This window comes from Microcaecilia unicolor, chromosome 6 (genome assembly GCF_901765095.1).
Source record: "Microcaecilia unicolor chromosome 6, aMicUni1.1, whole genome shotgun sequence".
NCBI lineage: Eukaryota > Metazoa > Chordata > Amphibia > Gymnophiona > Siphonopidae > Microcaecilia > Microcaecilia unicolor.
The window spans coordinates 87294806-87308084 of record NC_044036.1 but is presented as its reverse complement, the minus strand read 5'-3'; the positions used below and the strand labels follow the sequence as shown (position 1 = coordinate 87308084).

Genomic DNA, 13279 nt, shown 5'->3' with positions numbered 1-13279 from the left:
AGCTTTACCTGCTTATGTGGCTGCTTGGATGCTGGAAGAGGTTGACTGCTGCTACCAGTATACCCTGGGCCAGAGATTTGGTGAGTGTTCCTTCAGTTTTTTTTCCCTCTTTGGGCTTGCTCACAGTTTCAGTTCCTTTTCCTTGCAATAACTCCAGAGCGGCATTGGGGAATTGTCAGCAATGTGTTCCTAGGACATTTTGGTGGGTGAACCGTTGTCTTCCCACACTGTACAGTTGCGGCTTCTCTTCAGCTGATGTTCTCTGATTTAGATTGTCAGGCTCCTGCGGCCATTTTAAATCGGCTTGATTCCGTTCCCGTGGCTGTGGGATCAGTGCTGCCTTAAGCTGGGCATATTTCTGGACCTTATAAAGGTGCTGGTAAGGTTTCCGACTATATTGTAACTCCTGGGCCTCTGGAGCCATTTTCCCCAATGCTCTGTCAGTGCATCAAGCCTATGTTCTGTAAAAGTCTCCTCAGCATACATAGTCTTCTGCCTCTCTCTTGGCAACAGTTGAAGGTTTCTGGGTATTTGCAAGCTCCTTAGCCTCTGCAATTGGATTCTGTGAGTGAAGGGAGATGTTTTGGAACCTGTCTCTGAGGCAAGCTCCTTGGCTTCTCCAACTTCCCCTTCAGTCTGAATCAGGCTTGGCAGCAGCTTCCCTACCTTCCATTTTTCCTGAGGGCATTGATGAGGGAGAGATTCTGGCTGGTGCGGAGGATGTTCCTACAGCTGTTAACGTTTTGTTAACTTCCTTTATTGCTGAGGCTTTGAATGTTTTTAGCTTTGAGCCACTCTGCTCCTGGAATGGTTAGCACACTGGAAGGCGCCTAAAGCCTTGGGGTAGGGCATGCTGACGGCACATGTTTCTATTCCCTTTCTCTACCCCCTCTCCAGCACACACAAAATTTTTTTTAATTGATACATTGTTCCCACTTAATATTCCTGCCAGAACAAATTGACAGAATCCTCTCTTCTTTCTCTAAATTCAGAGAAGAATTAAATTCCCTGCTGTTAGGAAGGCATAATACCCGGCTGTCTCTGGAGCTGGTCCCGACCACTGGGTAGCGGAAGTGGGTCCTCCACCAGCAGACCTGTCACTGTAGCTGTGCCGCCGAGGGTGTATCCTGCGGTTCTGCATCTCATGGAGGCCTACTTGCCTGTTCCTAGCCCCTGCACTGACGTTTTCTTCACCCTGCAATTCTAGGGTGTCTTTCAGTTTTGAGTGATGCCATTTGGGTTAGCTATGTCATCCAGAACCTTTTCCAAATGTTGTGGTGGTGGTAGCAGTCTTACCGAGGAAAGAGGGAATCAGAGTGCATCCCTCTCTGGATGACTAGCCATTCAGGAGCAGGCAAGTTGTCAAGTAACTGCCAGGATCATTGCACTGTTGCAGTCTCGAGGTTGGGTTATCTACACAAGTCATCTGGACCCAACGCAGACTTCGGAATTTCTGGAAGTATGATTCATTGCGACCTGGGGCCAGGTCTCTTTTCCAGAATGGAGAAGACACGAGCTTAAAGAGCAAATTTGCTGCTGCTTGTGAATTCCGAATCTCTGAGCTTGGGATTATGTTCAGGTGCAGGTGCTGGGCTCTGGTGGTGTCTTGGGATGGAGCTCACATGCGTCCATTCCAACAGTCTCTTTTTGTCCCAGTATCTTATGTGGAGACCTCTGGTGAAGCACAGTGTGGCAGGGTGGTTTCAACCAAACAAACTCCTCCGAGTTACATCTCCTCTTTCGATAGCTGTAGTTACCAATACCAGCCTGATGGGGTGGGTAGCCCACTGACTTCAGCACATTGCTTGAGATCTATGGAGCCGCATGGTAATACTGGGGCAGTCTAATCGGCTGGGACTTGGGTCGGTGCACACCACTCTTCAAGCCTTTCAATCTGTTCTGGAAGGGAAACCGGATTGAATTCTCTGTCACCATGATGGCAGAGGCTTCTATCAACTGGCAGGGTGACACTCTGTCTTCCTCTGGCAGTGGAGATTTGCCTTCAATTTCACAGGGTGGAAAAGCATTTGCAGCAGCTTTCAGCCACCCATCTAGTGGAAACTCTCAATGGGCACATGGGTTTCTGCAGCAGGAACTTCCTGGACTCAATGAAATTGGAGCTGGCGCTAGACACCTTCCAGCCGGTAACTCGGAGGTGGTACACTCCCTTAATTGATCTCAGGGTGACATGTCACACTGTCAGAGTTTCCAGGTTCTTCAGCAGAAGACAGGAGGTTGGTTCAGAAGGCATAGATGGTCTTCAGCCTTGGCTGGACTCGGCCGTGCTTTAGGTGCTCTCACCATGGCATCTAATAGGGCAAATTCTTTATGGAGTCCTTTTGTCATCGGGGGTTGGCCATTTGGAGGAAGCCTGGGGTATGCGGGCTTGATTCGTCTGGTAGGAAAAGTGTTTGTCGCCCTCTGGGTCCCCTTTGGATGGAGGATTCCTCCTGCTTTGGTCTTACAGCCCGGCTCTTGAGAGGCTGAAATGGAGAAGGAAATGATATGCTGACAATTTCATGTCAACTTTTCTTCTGGTATTAAAATGCTCAACTTTAGCCATGTATGCTCTTGTCTGGTGAGTTTTGAATCATGGTGCTCCGAATAGTTATGGTCTCTGTTTCAGGCCTTTTTGCTGCATGTTAACCTTCTTGTAAGATGGTCTTAGATGGGTCTCGTTTACAATTCTTTAAGGTTTAAATGGTGGCTCTTACCTGCTATCGGGGTCGGATTCAGGATTCCTTCTTCACTTCTGTTCCAGGTGTGGTTCATTTCTTGAATTGGCTAGTTGTCTTAGGCCACCTGTTTGTTGTCCTTGTTCCAAGTCGAACCTTAGCGTGGTTCTGTAGGCTCTGAAAAAGGCTTCCACTTAGAACCGCTGAGACAGTCTGGTAGCTGTTGCCTTGGCTGGGAGAGTTTGAGTTTTAGGCATTGTCTGGTAGATATCCGTTCCCTCCTTTCTTGGATTCTGGTGTGACTGTTTGTACCTTTCCTTCTAGTCTTCCTGGGGGGGGGGGTTCTCCTTTTCATCTTAGCCTCTTTTTTTTTTTTTTGTGCTCTTTTTAAGGAAGGGAATCGCAAGACAGATTTTCGCTTGCCCCATTGTATTGATGTTCGTTGAGTTCTTCTCCTGTATTTGCAAGCTGCCAGTGCTCAGGCAGTCTGATTATCTTTTTGTTCTGTTTTTTTAGGACTGAATCGGGATCATGCAGCGTCTAGAGTGTTTATTTCTCACTGGATTAAGGAGGCTATTGCCTCTGTGAACCTTCTTTCTGGCAAGCAATTATCGGCTTCTCTTTCAAAACATTCTGCTAGGGCCCTAGCTGTTTGGCGGAATCATGAGTTTTTTTTTCCCTCAAAGACATATGTAAAGTGGCTGCTTGGTACTCTTGGCATACTTTTTCCACACATTATCATCAGGATGTTGTGGCTTGAGCAGACTCTTCTTTCGGTCATTCAGTGCTCTTGGTGGGAGTTTCTGATTCCCACCCTACATGAGGACTGCTTTGCTACGTTTCGCAAGTCTCTGCACTCATCTGCTGCAAATACTAAGGAAAAAGAAATTATGACTTAACTGATAATTTTCTTTCCTTTAACCACAGTGGATGAATCCAGAACCCCAGCCCCTTGTTTGTTCATTTCTGTGTTTAGCATAATGACTCAATTTGATGGTAAAATGTTTTGCTGTATTCTAAAGTTCATGTTTCTCCTTTGTGAGGAAGGGAATCTGTTATGCCTCTTTATTCCTTCTGCTTTGTTATGAGAAATAGTGACTAACCAAGGAGCATACCGTCCTATAAGACAGAGTTCAGTGCTCTAGATCTCTGGATTCATCTGCTGCGGTTAAAGGAAAGAAAATTATCAGGTAAGTCATTTTTCCTTCCTTAAGCCTACCCCCCCCCCCCTCCACTTTCGGAATGCTTTCTGAAACCTGCAGGTAAAAGTCCTTGGAAACAAAGTTTGAATATTGCCTGCAAGTCTTCAAATGCAAATTTACAGTATTTGGCTATACATTCATTAGCATTGGGAAGAGTCTTTTTCATGTTATAGCTTATCCCTATAATTTTTAAGAGTAAACAAATTGAGGGTCTTTTTATGCCCCCCCCCCCCCCCCCCCCCCCCTTTCTGAATGCCTTCTGAAACCTGCAGGTAAAAGTCCTTGGAAACAAACTTTGAATATTGCCTGCAAGTCTTCAAATGCAAATTTACAGTATTTGGCTATACATTCACTAGCGTTGGGAAGAGTCTTTTTCATGTTATAGCTTATCCTCATAATTTTTAAGAGTAAACAAATTGAGGGTCTTTTTATGGAGGATGCTTTTTTGTTTTTTGTTCAGTAGAATAGTTAAAATTCTTAATCACATAGCTGTGAGAAAGCAGTAGGTCTGGTACATGAAGGTAGTATGCAACATGAAATAAAGCTTGAATAAATGTCTTGAAATTTAAGAAAATATCTTGTCATAAAGCACTGCACTATCTTTTTTTTATATTTAATATATTCAAATATCCTTCACATAGTTATTGTGATATGCTTTTGATAAGTTTCAAAGGTCAGAAGCCAGGCATTCAGTGAATTTAGCAGCTGGCATCTCTACTGAAACCTAAGATACGATACCTTAATATTCTTGTAGATATAATTTTTACTTTATTAGGGTTCTCATATTTGGCTTTATATAACTATTACAATACAGTATGATTCATTTTATGTTATATGATTTAATTTGCATAATCAGAAGTCAGCCAGAGAGTTACATTGATTGTGTTTCTCTTTCTTGTAAAGCTGTATCAGCTGGAGTAGTTACCACAAGAACCTGTTAGCCAGCAGTGACTATGAAGGCACAGTCATCCTTTGGGATGGGTTTACGGGGCAGAGGTCAAAGGTGTACCAGGTAAAATATCTTCATATGTTGTACGGTTCTCAGCATCCTGCTTTTGATTTCAGTGTCTTCCTCCAGCCTTTGGTTAGATAACATATAGAATACCATAAGCATTTTTATTCTTACTAGCAGATTTCTTTTATCCACTTAACTATTTTTCTGTTAACTTTTCCCAGCAAGTCATTTTTTTCTTATTCGCAACAGTTTCATCTGGAAAATCATTCATTTTTCCTTTATTTATACCTCCTTCCTTAAGTATGTCAGTTCTACTCTTTTGTTAACTATTAGGTTTAGCCTTAGGCCTAATTGTTGAGTCATTCTTACGTCCTATAGCCTATGTAGCAATATTCAAGTCAGCATGAATAAGAACCAGATTAGCTATTTCATGTTAAAACATTAAGGGCTGTTTTTACTATGGAGCACTATAGGCGCGTTAGCGTTTTTAACACACGTTAATGGTTGACAAGCGTTACACGCTAATACTTCCACAGGAATGTATTGGCGTGTTAGTGTTTAATGCGCCTTAACTTTAAAGGCACGTTAAAAACACTAAACACGCCTTAGTAAATGTACTGCTAAAGTTTAAGCCTACAGGTGGGTCCTCAAAAAATTATTTTTATGATCTCTTCCCTTTTATGGCTGACATATTGAGTGTCGCCCAGAATGATTTTTGTTAACAAGCATTCTCTTATGTTCCCTATTCATTTTACGAACAGGAGAGAAGGAATCAGCATGGAGAATGAAGCATGGCAAAAAATAAAACCCACAATAAACCCCAAGAATTGATGTGGAAAACACACTTTATTGGCAGGCCTGATGTGGGTCGTGTTTCGGTGGATCGCCTGTATCAGGGGTCTATCATAAACACAAATAATACAAACATGCACAAATAAACATTTGAATTAAAATATAACTATTAAGGAAAAACCCTAAAAATCCACTTGTAAATAATATAAAATTGAAATACAAGAAGAATGCATATATAACCACCTCTGAGAAAAGGTGACTAAAGTAGCGGATCCAGAATGTTGAGAGTTGCCGATTTTTCATGTCCATAAACAGTCTGAAAATGTTAAATGTTTAAACTTACATGTTTTTTTTTTTTCACATAAAAGGATTGGGTTTGGACTGTTGTATTACAAATAGTTTACTCTAATAAAATTCTTTAAAACCTAATTTTTTATTCCGATGACTTTAGTCCAGAATACAGCGCCTTGTCTTGGACAATCACGCTTTCAACATATTTCTCCAATTTTGAGGGATTTTCATTGGTTATCTGTGGAAAAAGTTATTTTAAAGTTCTTTTAATTCATAAGGCATTGAGTTCTGAAGCTGACTATTGAGAACTGTTCTTAAGATTTATCAACGAACTAGGTCTTTGAGATCAGCAGATGCTTTATTATCTATTCCAACTTTTCAGAAAATCCATTTTGAAGAAACACAACAAAAGACCTTCTATATTGCATGTCTAAGAATTTTTTGCCAGTACAGATTAGGTTAGATGACTGATACCATTCAGTTTAAGAAGCTGCTTAAAACGTATTTATTCTCTGCAGCATTTCACAATTGAGGGCTACATTTTTTGCTTCAGTTGGATGTAGAGACTTATCCCCTGCAGCAGATGAACTGAAAGGAGTTTTGTTATTGTTTTATTATATTAATCTGTTTTGGATTATGTATGTGATAGTTTGTCTGCTTAGTTAAAATGAATAAACTAAACCTTTTCCCAGAGATGGCACACAATAATAATAATAATTAAATATATATATATATCATAAAGTACTAGAAGTATCTGAGAATTATGATCACATCTTAGCTTTGGAGTGGTTGTATAAATGAAATTTAAATATATGAAATAAATAAAATTGGAGGGACAATTCAAAACTTCAGGGGATGAAAAATCCAAAGGGCAAAACTATACAAGGAAGACTTAAATCATAATGATGAAATAATTTTCAGGTTGCTTGACATCAGATATTTATCTGTTAGGTTACCCATAATGCTAATTCATCAAAAATCAATTGCTCTACTCTTTCAAAGTGATTAGGATGAAACCAACAATCATACCAATGACAGCTATAAAATTAACATAAGCAAATTGTCGAAAAAGTGAAACAATTGTTATAATATAGACAAAACTCCATATATACATGTTGAACAGATCTTTCTCAACGTGATGCTACTGTTATATTTCATTTTTTGATATACATTTGAATATCTACTGGAGTTTTGTCTATTACAAGCGATAGCTGTTCTTCCACAGGGAAGGATTTCTACTTTGGTATCCATTGTACAGAACATTCAAGAGAGTTGACAAGTATCAGTTGGGAAAATATTGAGGATATAGGGCCACATGGCATCAACAGTTCACATCACACCAATTGTATGGTTCTGTTTAAGACAAGCTCAGTGGACATTATCCAGTTGAACTGAGTCTATGGGAAATATGTCACCAGTCCTCAATGGGACCCACTGTCTTGGTGAACAAATATTCCATTTAGATGAAAGGATTCCCTTTCAAATACCCTAGATTCAAGCAACTAATGTCAGATACATTCAGAATGTAATGGGGGGGGGGCTTATCTAGAGGGGTTCCACACCCAGGGTATATGATTTGCTTGTGAAAAACGTAAGCAGATAAACTTCCTAGAGCTAAGTGGGGAGATTGATTATCCAACTAGTCTATTCTGTTTTAAATAGACAGTCAGGAAGCCATGAATTAAACAAGCAGTAAGGGGCAGATACGTACCTCCTGTGTTGGAAGACTGTCAAAATGTGGAAATGGGCCATTTCTTTCAGGTTTATCAGTTGCATATCTGGTGGAAAAAGACAATGTCCCGGCAAAGTGAGTAGAGTCCTCCGACATCATGAGTGGACACTGGACAACAAACTCACCCATAAGATTTTTCAAGAGTAGAGCACGCCCTTGATAGATCTTTTTGCCACTCCAATAAGAAAGTTTCTTGGTTTTGCTCCATGATAGTTTTGCACAGCAAGCTAGCCTCTGAGTGTGTGGGTATGGAGGGGGGGAGAGAGATATTCTGTACATATTTTTCTCCTATTTCTCTCATAGCAAAGATCATTTTGAAAGTTAGACTACATCGAGAAATCATGATTTTCATAGCCCCCTATTGGGGTTCTCAACCCAGTACTCAGGACAGACCTAGCCAGTCAGGTTTTCAGAATACCCACAATGAATAAGCATGTAATAAATTTGCATACGGTGGAGGTAGTGCATACAGATTTATCGTATGCATATTTATTGTGGGTATTGTGGAGGTCTGCTTACAATTATCACACGTTAGACATTCGCCCCGCGCAGCAACGTCCCTGAATTTCTTACACTGATAAGACAAATAATACTTAATCAGGAGCGAAATAAAAAGAAACGTTTATTCGGGAGATAAGTAAATAGTGGCTCAAGCAGAGGCAATTGCAAGTCTGAAATACAGAAAAGAAATGATTAGAGAGGCCCTTTTTCTCCAAGCGAGTTCACTGCTGTGGGAAGAAAGAAGCCTCCCGAACCCTAGTCTGTCACTCATATTTATACAATACATATTATATAATAACCTGGAAACTATTTACCATCTTAGCACATCCCACTAACCAGTCATCTGATCACACCTGCTTATGTCGCTCAACTACTAGAAACTTCTCTACCACCCATACCTTTGTCACAAATTCTATGCCCCCCTCATTATCCTACTTCACCAGTTTATGTATCATAACCAAACTGTGTAAATAAGTTATTTTTACTGCACAAAGCTGATCTTGTGGTTGGACTTTTTCCAACGTCTCCTTTTCACTATCTAAATTTGATGTGGTTTCAAACATTATAAAACACAGGAAATCTGACCCAAAGATGAATATAAAATGTAAATATCCAGGGTTATCTTCATTACATTGGACCATTCATTATGCATGTTCTTATTCTCCGAGGACAAGCAGGCTGCTTGTTCTCACTGATGGGTGACATCCACGGCAGCCCCTCCAATCGGAATCTTCACTAGCAAAAACCTTTGCTAGCCCTCGCGCGCCGATGCGCACCGCACATGCGCGGCCGTCTTCCCGGCCGAAACCGGCTCGTGCCGGCCAGTCTTCTTTTGTCCGCGCTCGGTACGGTCGTGTTACGCCGTTCGCGCCCCTTAAGTTGACCTCGCGCGTCTCTCTTGACTTTTTGCAAAAAAAAAAAAAGGATTTCGGAAGAAGACCTTTTCGGTCTTTTTCCCTTTCCTCTATTTCCAGTTTTTGCCCCGGTAAGTTTCTTTTCGTCTTCGGGGTAGGCCCTTTTGAGGCCTCGGGTCGAATTTTTTTCTCCCCCTCTTTTTGATGCCTTACGCAATCACGAGTTTTGATCTCGCCGGCGTGATTTTTCCGCCCATGTCATCGAAGTCTCCCAGCGGCTTCAAGAAGTGCACCCAGTGCGCCCGGGTAATCTCGCTCACTGACAGGCACGCGTCGTGTCTTCAGTGTCTGGGGGCTGGGCACCGCCCGCAGGCCTGTAGTCTGTGCGCCCTTTTACAAAAGCGGACTCAGGTAGCGAGATTGGCCCAGTGGAACGTTTTGTTCTCGGGCTCTTCGTCGGCATCGGCACCGGGAGTATCGAGTGCATCGACGTCGACAGCGTCTAGACCTCCGTCCTCGGCCGCGACTGCATCGAGGCATCGACCCTCTGCATCGGGGCTGAGACATCGGAAGGCTGCGTCGGCGTCGGTGGTACCGGGACCTCCACTTCTGCTGATGTCGTCGGACGGTGGTGCTTCGACTGGAGTGCAGGTGAGGGCTGTCCATTCCCCTGCTGGTGGCGGTGAGCCTGCGGGTGGGTCTCCCCCTACCCTGAGGGCTCCTGCGGTACAGCCCCCCCGAGACCGACCTTCTTCGGCCTCAGCCCCGAGGAAGCGACGGCTGGATTCTACGTCCTCGTCGGTGCCGGGAAGCTCCGGTGACATGCTTTGTTCCAAGAAGTCGAAGAAGCATCGACACCGGTCCCCTTCCCGTATCGGCACCGAGAGCTCTGGGTCGCCGAGGGAGTCGGCACCCAGTAGGCATCGGCACCGAGAGGACCGCTCACCCTCTGTTCAAGAGGTGTCGATGCGCTCCACTATGGACAGCCTGGAACAGCCTCCACGCCCGGAACAGACTCTGACATCGACACCTGCATCGGCTTCCACGTCATTCTCCACAGCCGCTCTGCACGAGAGTCTCCGGGCCGTCCTCCCAGAGATCCTGGGAGAGCTGTTGCGCCCTTCCCCTCCGGTACCGACTGTGCTTGCGCCACCGGTACCGTCGAGTGAGGCGCCGGCTGGCCCCTTGCCCGGGGTGAGGTCTCCGACATTGGTGCCGCTTGCGGTACCGACTGCGGTCGCCTCCCAGGAAGGCTCCCCGACGATGTCGGCGGAGGGAGCTTCGCCGGTGCGGGCGAGGGAGTCTACCTCTCGACGCTCCCACCGTGGCCGTGGTTCCACGGAGTCGAGCCGGGCACGGCTTCAGACACAGGTCCATGAACTTGTCTGATACCGATGGTGAGGCCTCGTGGGAGGAGGAGGAGGACATCAGATATTTCTCTGACGAGGAGTCTGATGGCCTACCTTCTGATCCCACTCCCTCCCCTGAAAGGCAGCTTTCTCCTCCCGAGAGTCTGTCTTTTGCGGCCTTTGTCCGGGAGATGTCTACGGCCATCCCCTTCCCGGTGGTTGTGGAGGACGAGCCCAGTGCTGAGATGTTTGAGCTCCTGCACTATTCTTCTCCACCTAAGGAAGCGTCCACAGTACCCATGCATCATGTCCTCAAAAAGACATTGCTGGCGAACTGGACCAAGCCATTAAGTAATCCCCACATTCCCAAGAAGATCGAGTCCCAGTACCGGATCCATGGGGACCCAGAGCTGATTGCGTACTCAGTTGCCTCATGACTCTGGAGTTGTGGATTTGGCCCTAAAGAAGGCTAAGAGTTCTAGGGAGCATGCTTCGGCGCCCCCGGGCAAGGACTCTAGAACCTTAGACTCCTTTGGGAGGAAGGCCTACCATTCTTCTATGCTCGTGGCCAAAATACAGTCTTACCAGCTCTACACGAGCATACACATGCGGAACAATGTGCAGCAGTTGGCGGGCTTGGTGGACAAGCTCCCCCCTGAGCAAGCCAAGCCATTTCAGGAGGTGGTCAGGCAGCTGAAGGCGTGCAGAAAATTCCTGGCCAGAGGGGTGTATGACACCTTTGATGTTGCGTCCAGGGCCGCTGCTCAAGGTGTGGTGATGCGCAGACTCTCATGGCTGCGTGCCTCCGACCTGGAGAGTAGTATCCAGCAGCGGATTGCGGACTCGCCTTGCCGTGTGGATAATATTTTTGGAGAGAAAGTCGAACAGGTGGTAGCGCAGCTCCACCAGTGGGACACCGCATTCGACAAGTTCTCCCGCCGGCAGCCTTCAGCTTCTACCTCTACAGGTAGACGATTTTTTGTGGGAAGGAAGACTGTTCCCTACTCTTCTGGTAAGCGTAGGTACAATCCTCCTTCTCCACAGCCTGCGGCCCAGGCTAAGCCCCAGCGCGCTCGCTCTCGACAGCAGTGTGCACCTCAGCAAGGCCCCTCGGCTCCCCAGCAAAAGCAAGGGACGAGCTTTTGACTGGCTCCAGCAGAGCATAGCCGACATCCAAGTGTCAGTGCCGGGCGACCTGCCGGTCAGAGGGAGGTTGAAATTTTTCACCAAAGGTGGCCTCTCATAACCTCCGATCAGTGGGTTCTCCAAATAGTCCGGCAAGGATACACCCTCAATTTGGCCTCAAAACCTCCAAATTGTCCACCGGGAGCTCAGTCTTACAGCTTCCAGCACAAGCAGGTACTTGCAGAGGAACTCTCCGCCCTTCTCAGCGCCAGTGTGGTCGAGCCCGTGCCATCCGGGCAAGAAGGGCTGGGATTCTATTCCAGGTACTTCCTTGTGGAAAAGAAAACAGGGGGGATGCGTCCCATCCTAGACCTAAGGGCCCTGAACAAATATCTGGTCAAAGAAAAGTTCAGGATGCTTTCCCTGGGCACCCTTCTCCCCATGATTCAGGAAAAAGATTGGCTATGCTCTCTGGACTTGAAGGATGCCTACACGCACATCCCGATACTGCCAGCTCACAGACAGTATCTGCGATTTCAGCTGGGCACACGTCACTTCCAGTACTGTGTGCTACCCTTTGGGCTCGCCTCTGCGCCCAGAGTGTTCACGAAGTGCTTAGCTGTGGTAGCAGCGGCACTTCGCAGACTGGGAGTGCATGTGTTCCCTTATCTCGACGATTGGCTGGTAAAGAACACATCCGAGGCAGGAGCTCTACAGTCCATGCAGATGACTATTCGCCTCCTGGAGCTATTGGGGTTTGTGATAAATTATCCAAAGTCCCATCTTCTCCCAGTGCAGAGACTCGAATTCATAGGAGCTCTGCTGGATTCTCGGACGGCTCGTGCGTATCTCCCAGAGGCGAGAGCCAACAACTTGTTGTCCCTCGTCTCGCGGGTGCGAGCGTCCCAGCAGATCACAGCTCGGCAGATGTTGAGATTGCTGGGCCACATGGCCTCCACAGTTCATGTGACTCCCATGGCCCGCCTTCACATGAGATCTGCTCAATGGACCCTAGCTTCCCAGTGGTTTCAGGCTGCTGGGGATCTAGAAGACGTGATCCACCTGTCCACGAGTTTTCTCAAATCCCTGTATTGGTGGACAATTTGGTCCAATTTGACTCTGGGGCGTCCTTTCCAAATTCCTCAGCCACAAAAAGTGCTGACTACGGATGCGTCTCTCCTGGGGTGGGGAGCTCATGTCGATGGGCTTCACACCCAAGGAAGCTGGTCCCTCCAGGAACGCGATCTGCAGATCAATCTTCTGGAGTTGCGAGCGGTCTGGAACGCTCTGAAGGCTTTCAGAGATCGGCTGTCCCACCAAATTATCCAAATTCAGACAGACAACCAGGTTGCCATGTATTACATCAACAAGCAGGGGGGCACCGGATCTCGCCCCCTGTGTCAGGAAGGCGTCAGCATGTGGCTCTGGGCTCGTCGTCACGGCATGGTGCTCCAAGCCACATACCTGGCAGGCGTAAACAACAGTCTGGCCGACAGGTTGAGCAGGATCATGCAACCTCACGAGTGGTCGCTCAACTCCCGAGTGGTGCGACAGATCTTCCAAGCGTGGGGCACCCCCTTGGTAGATCTCTTCGCATCTCGAGCCAACCACAAGGTCCCTCAGTTCTGTTCCAGGCTTCAGGCCCACAGCAGACTGGCATCGGATGCCTTCCTCCTGGACTGGGGGGAAGGTCTACTGTATGCTTATCCTCCCATACCTCTGGTCGGGAAGACTTTGTTGAAACTCAAGCAAGACCGAGGCACCATGATTCTGATTGCTCCCTTTTGGCCTCGTCAGATCTGG

At 46.2% G+C, this 13279-nt stretch overlaps 1 protein-coding gene across 1 annotated transcript in view; it reads left to right on the top strand.

The window, feature by feature from the left end:
• Positions 1-13279, top strand: part of COP1 (COP1 E3 ubiquitin ligase) — a 478504-nt gene that overhangs the window by 196064 nt on the left and 269161 nt on the right. Inside the window, exon 13 of the mRNA XM_030205657.1 lies at positions 4781-4889. Within this exon, the coding sequence (XP_030061517.1) occupies positions 4781-4889 (109 nt within the window). The remainder of the gene's footprint in view (positions 1-4780; positions 4890-13279) is intronic.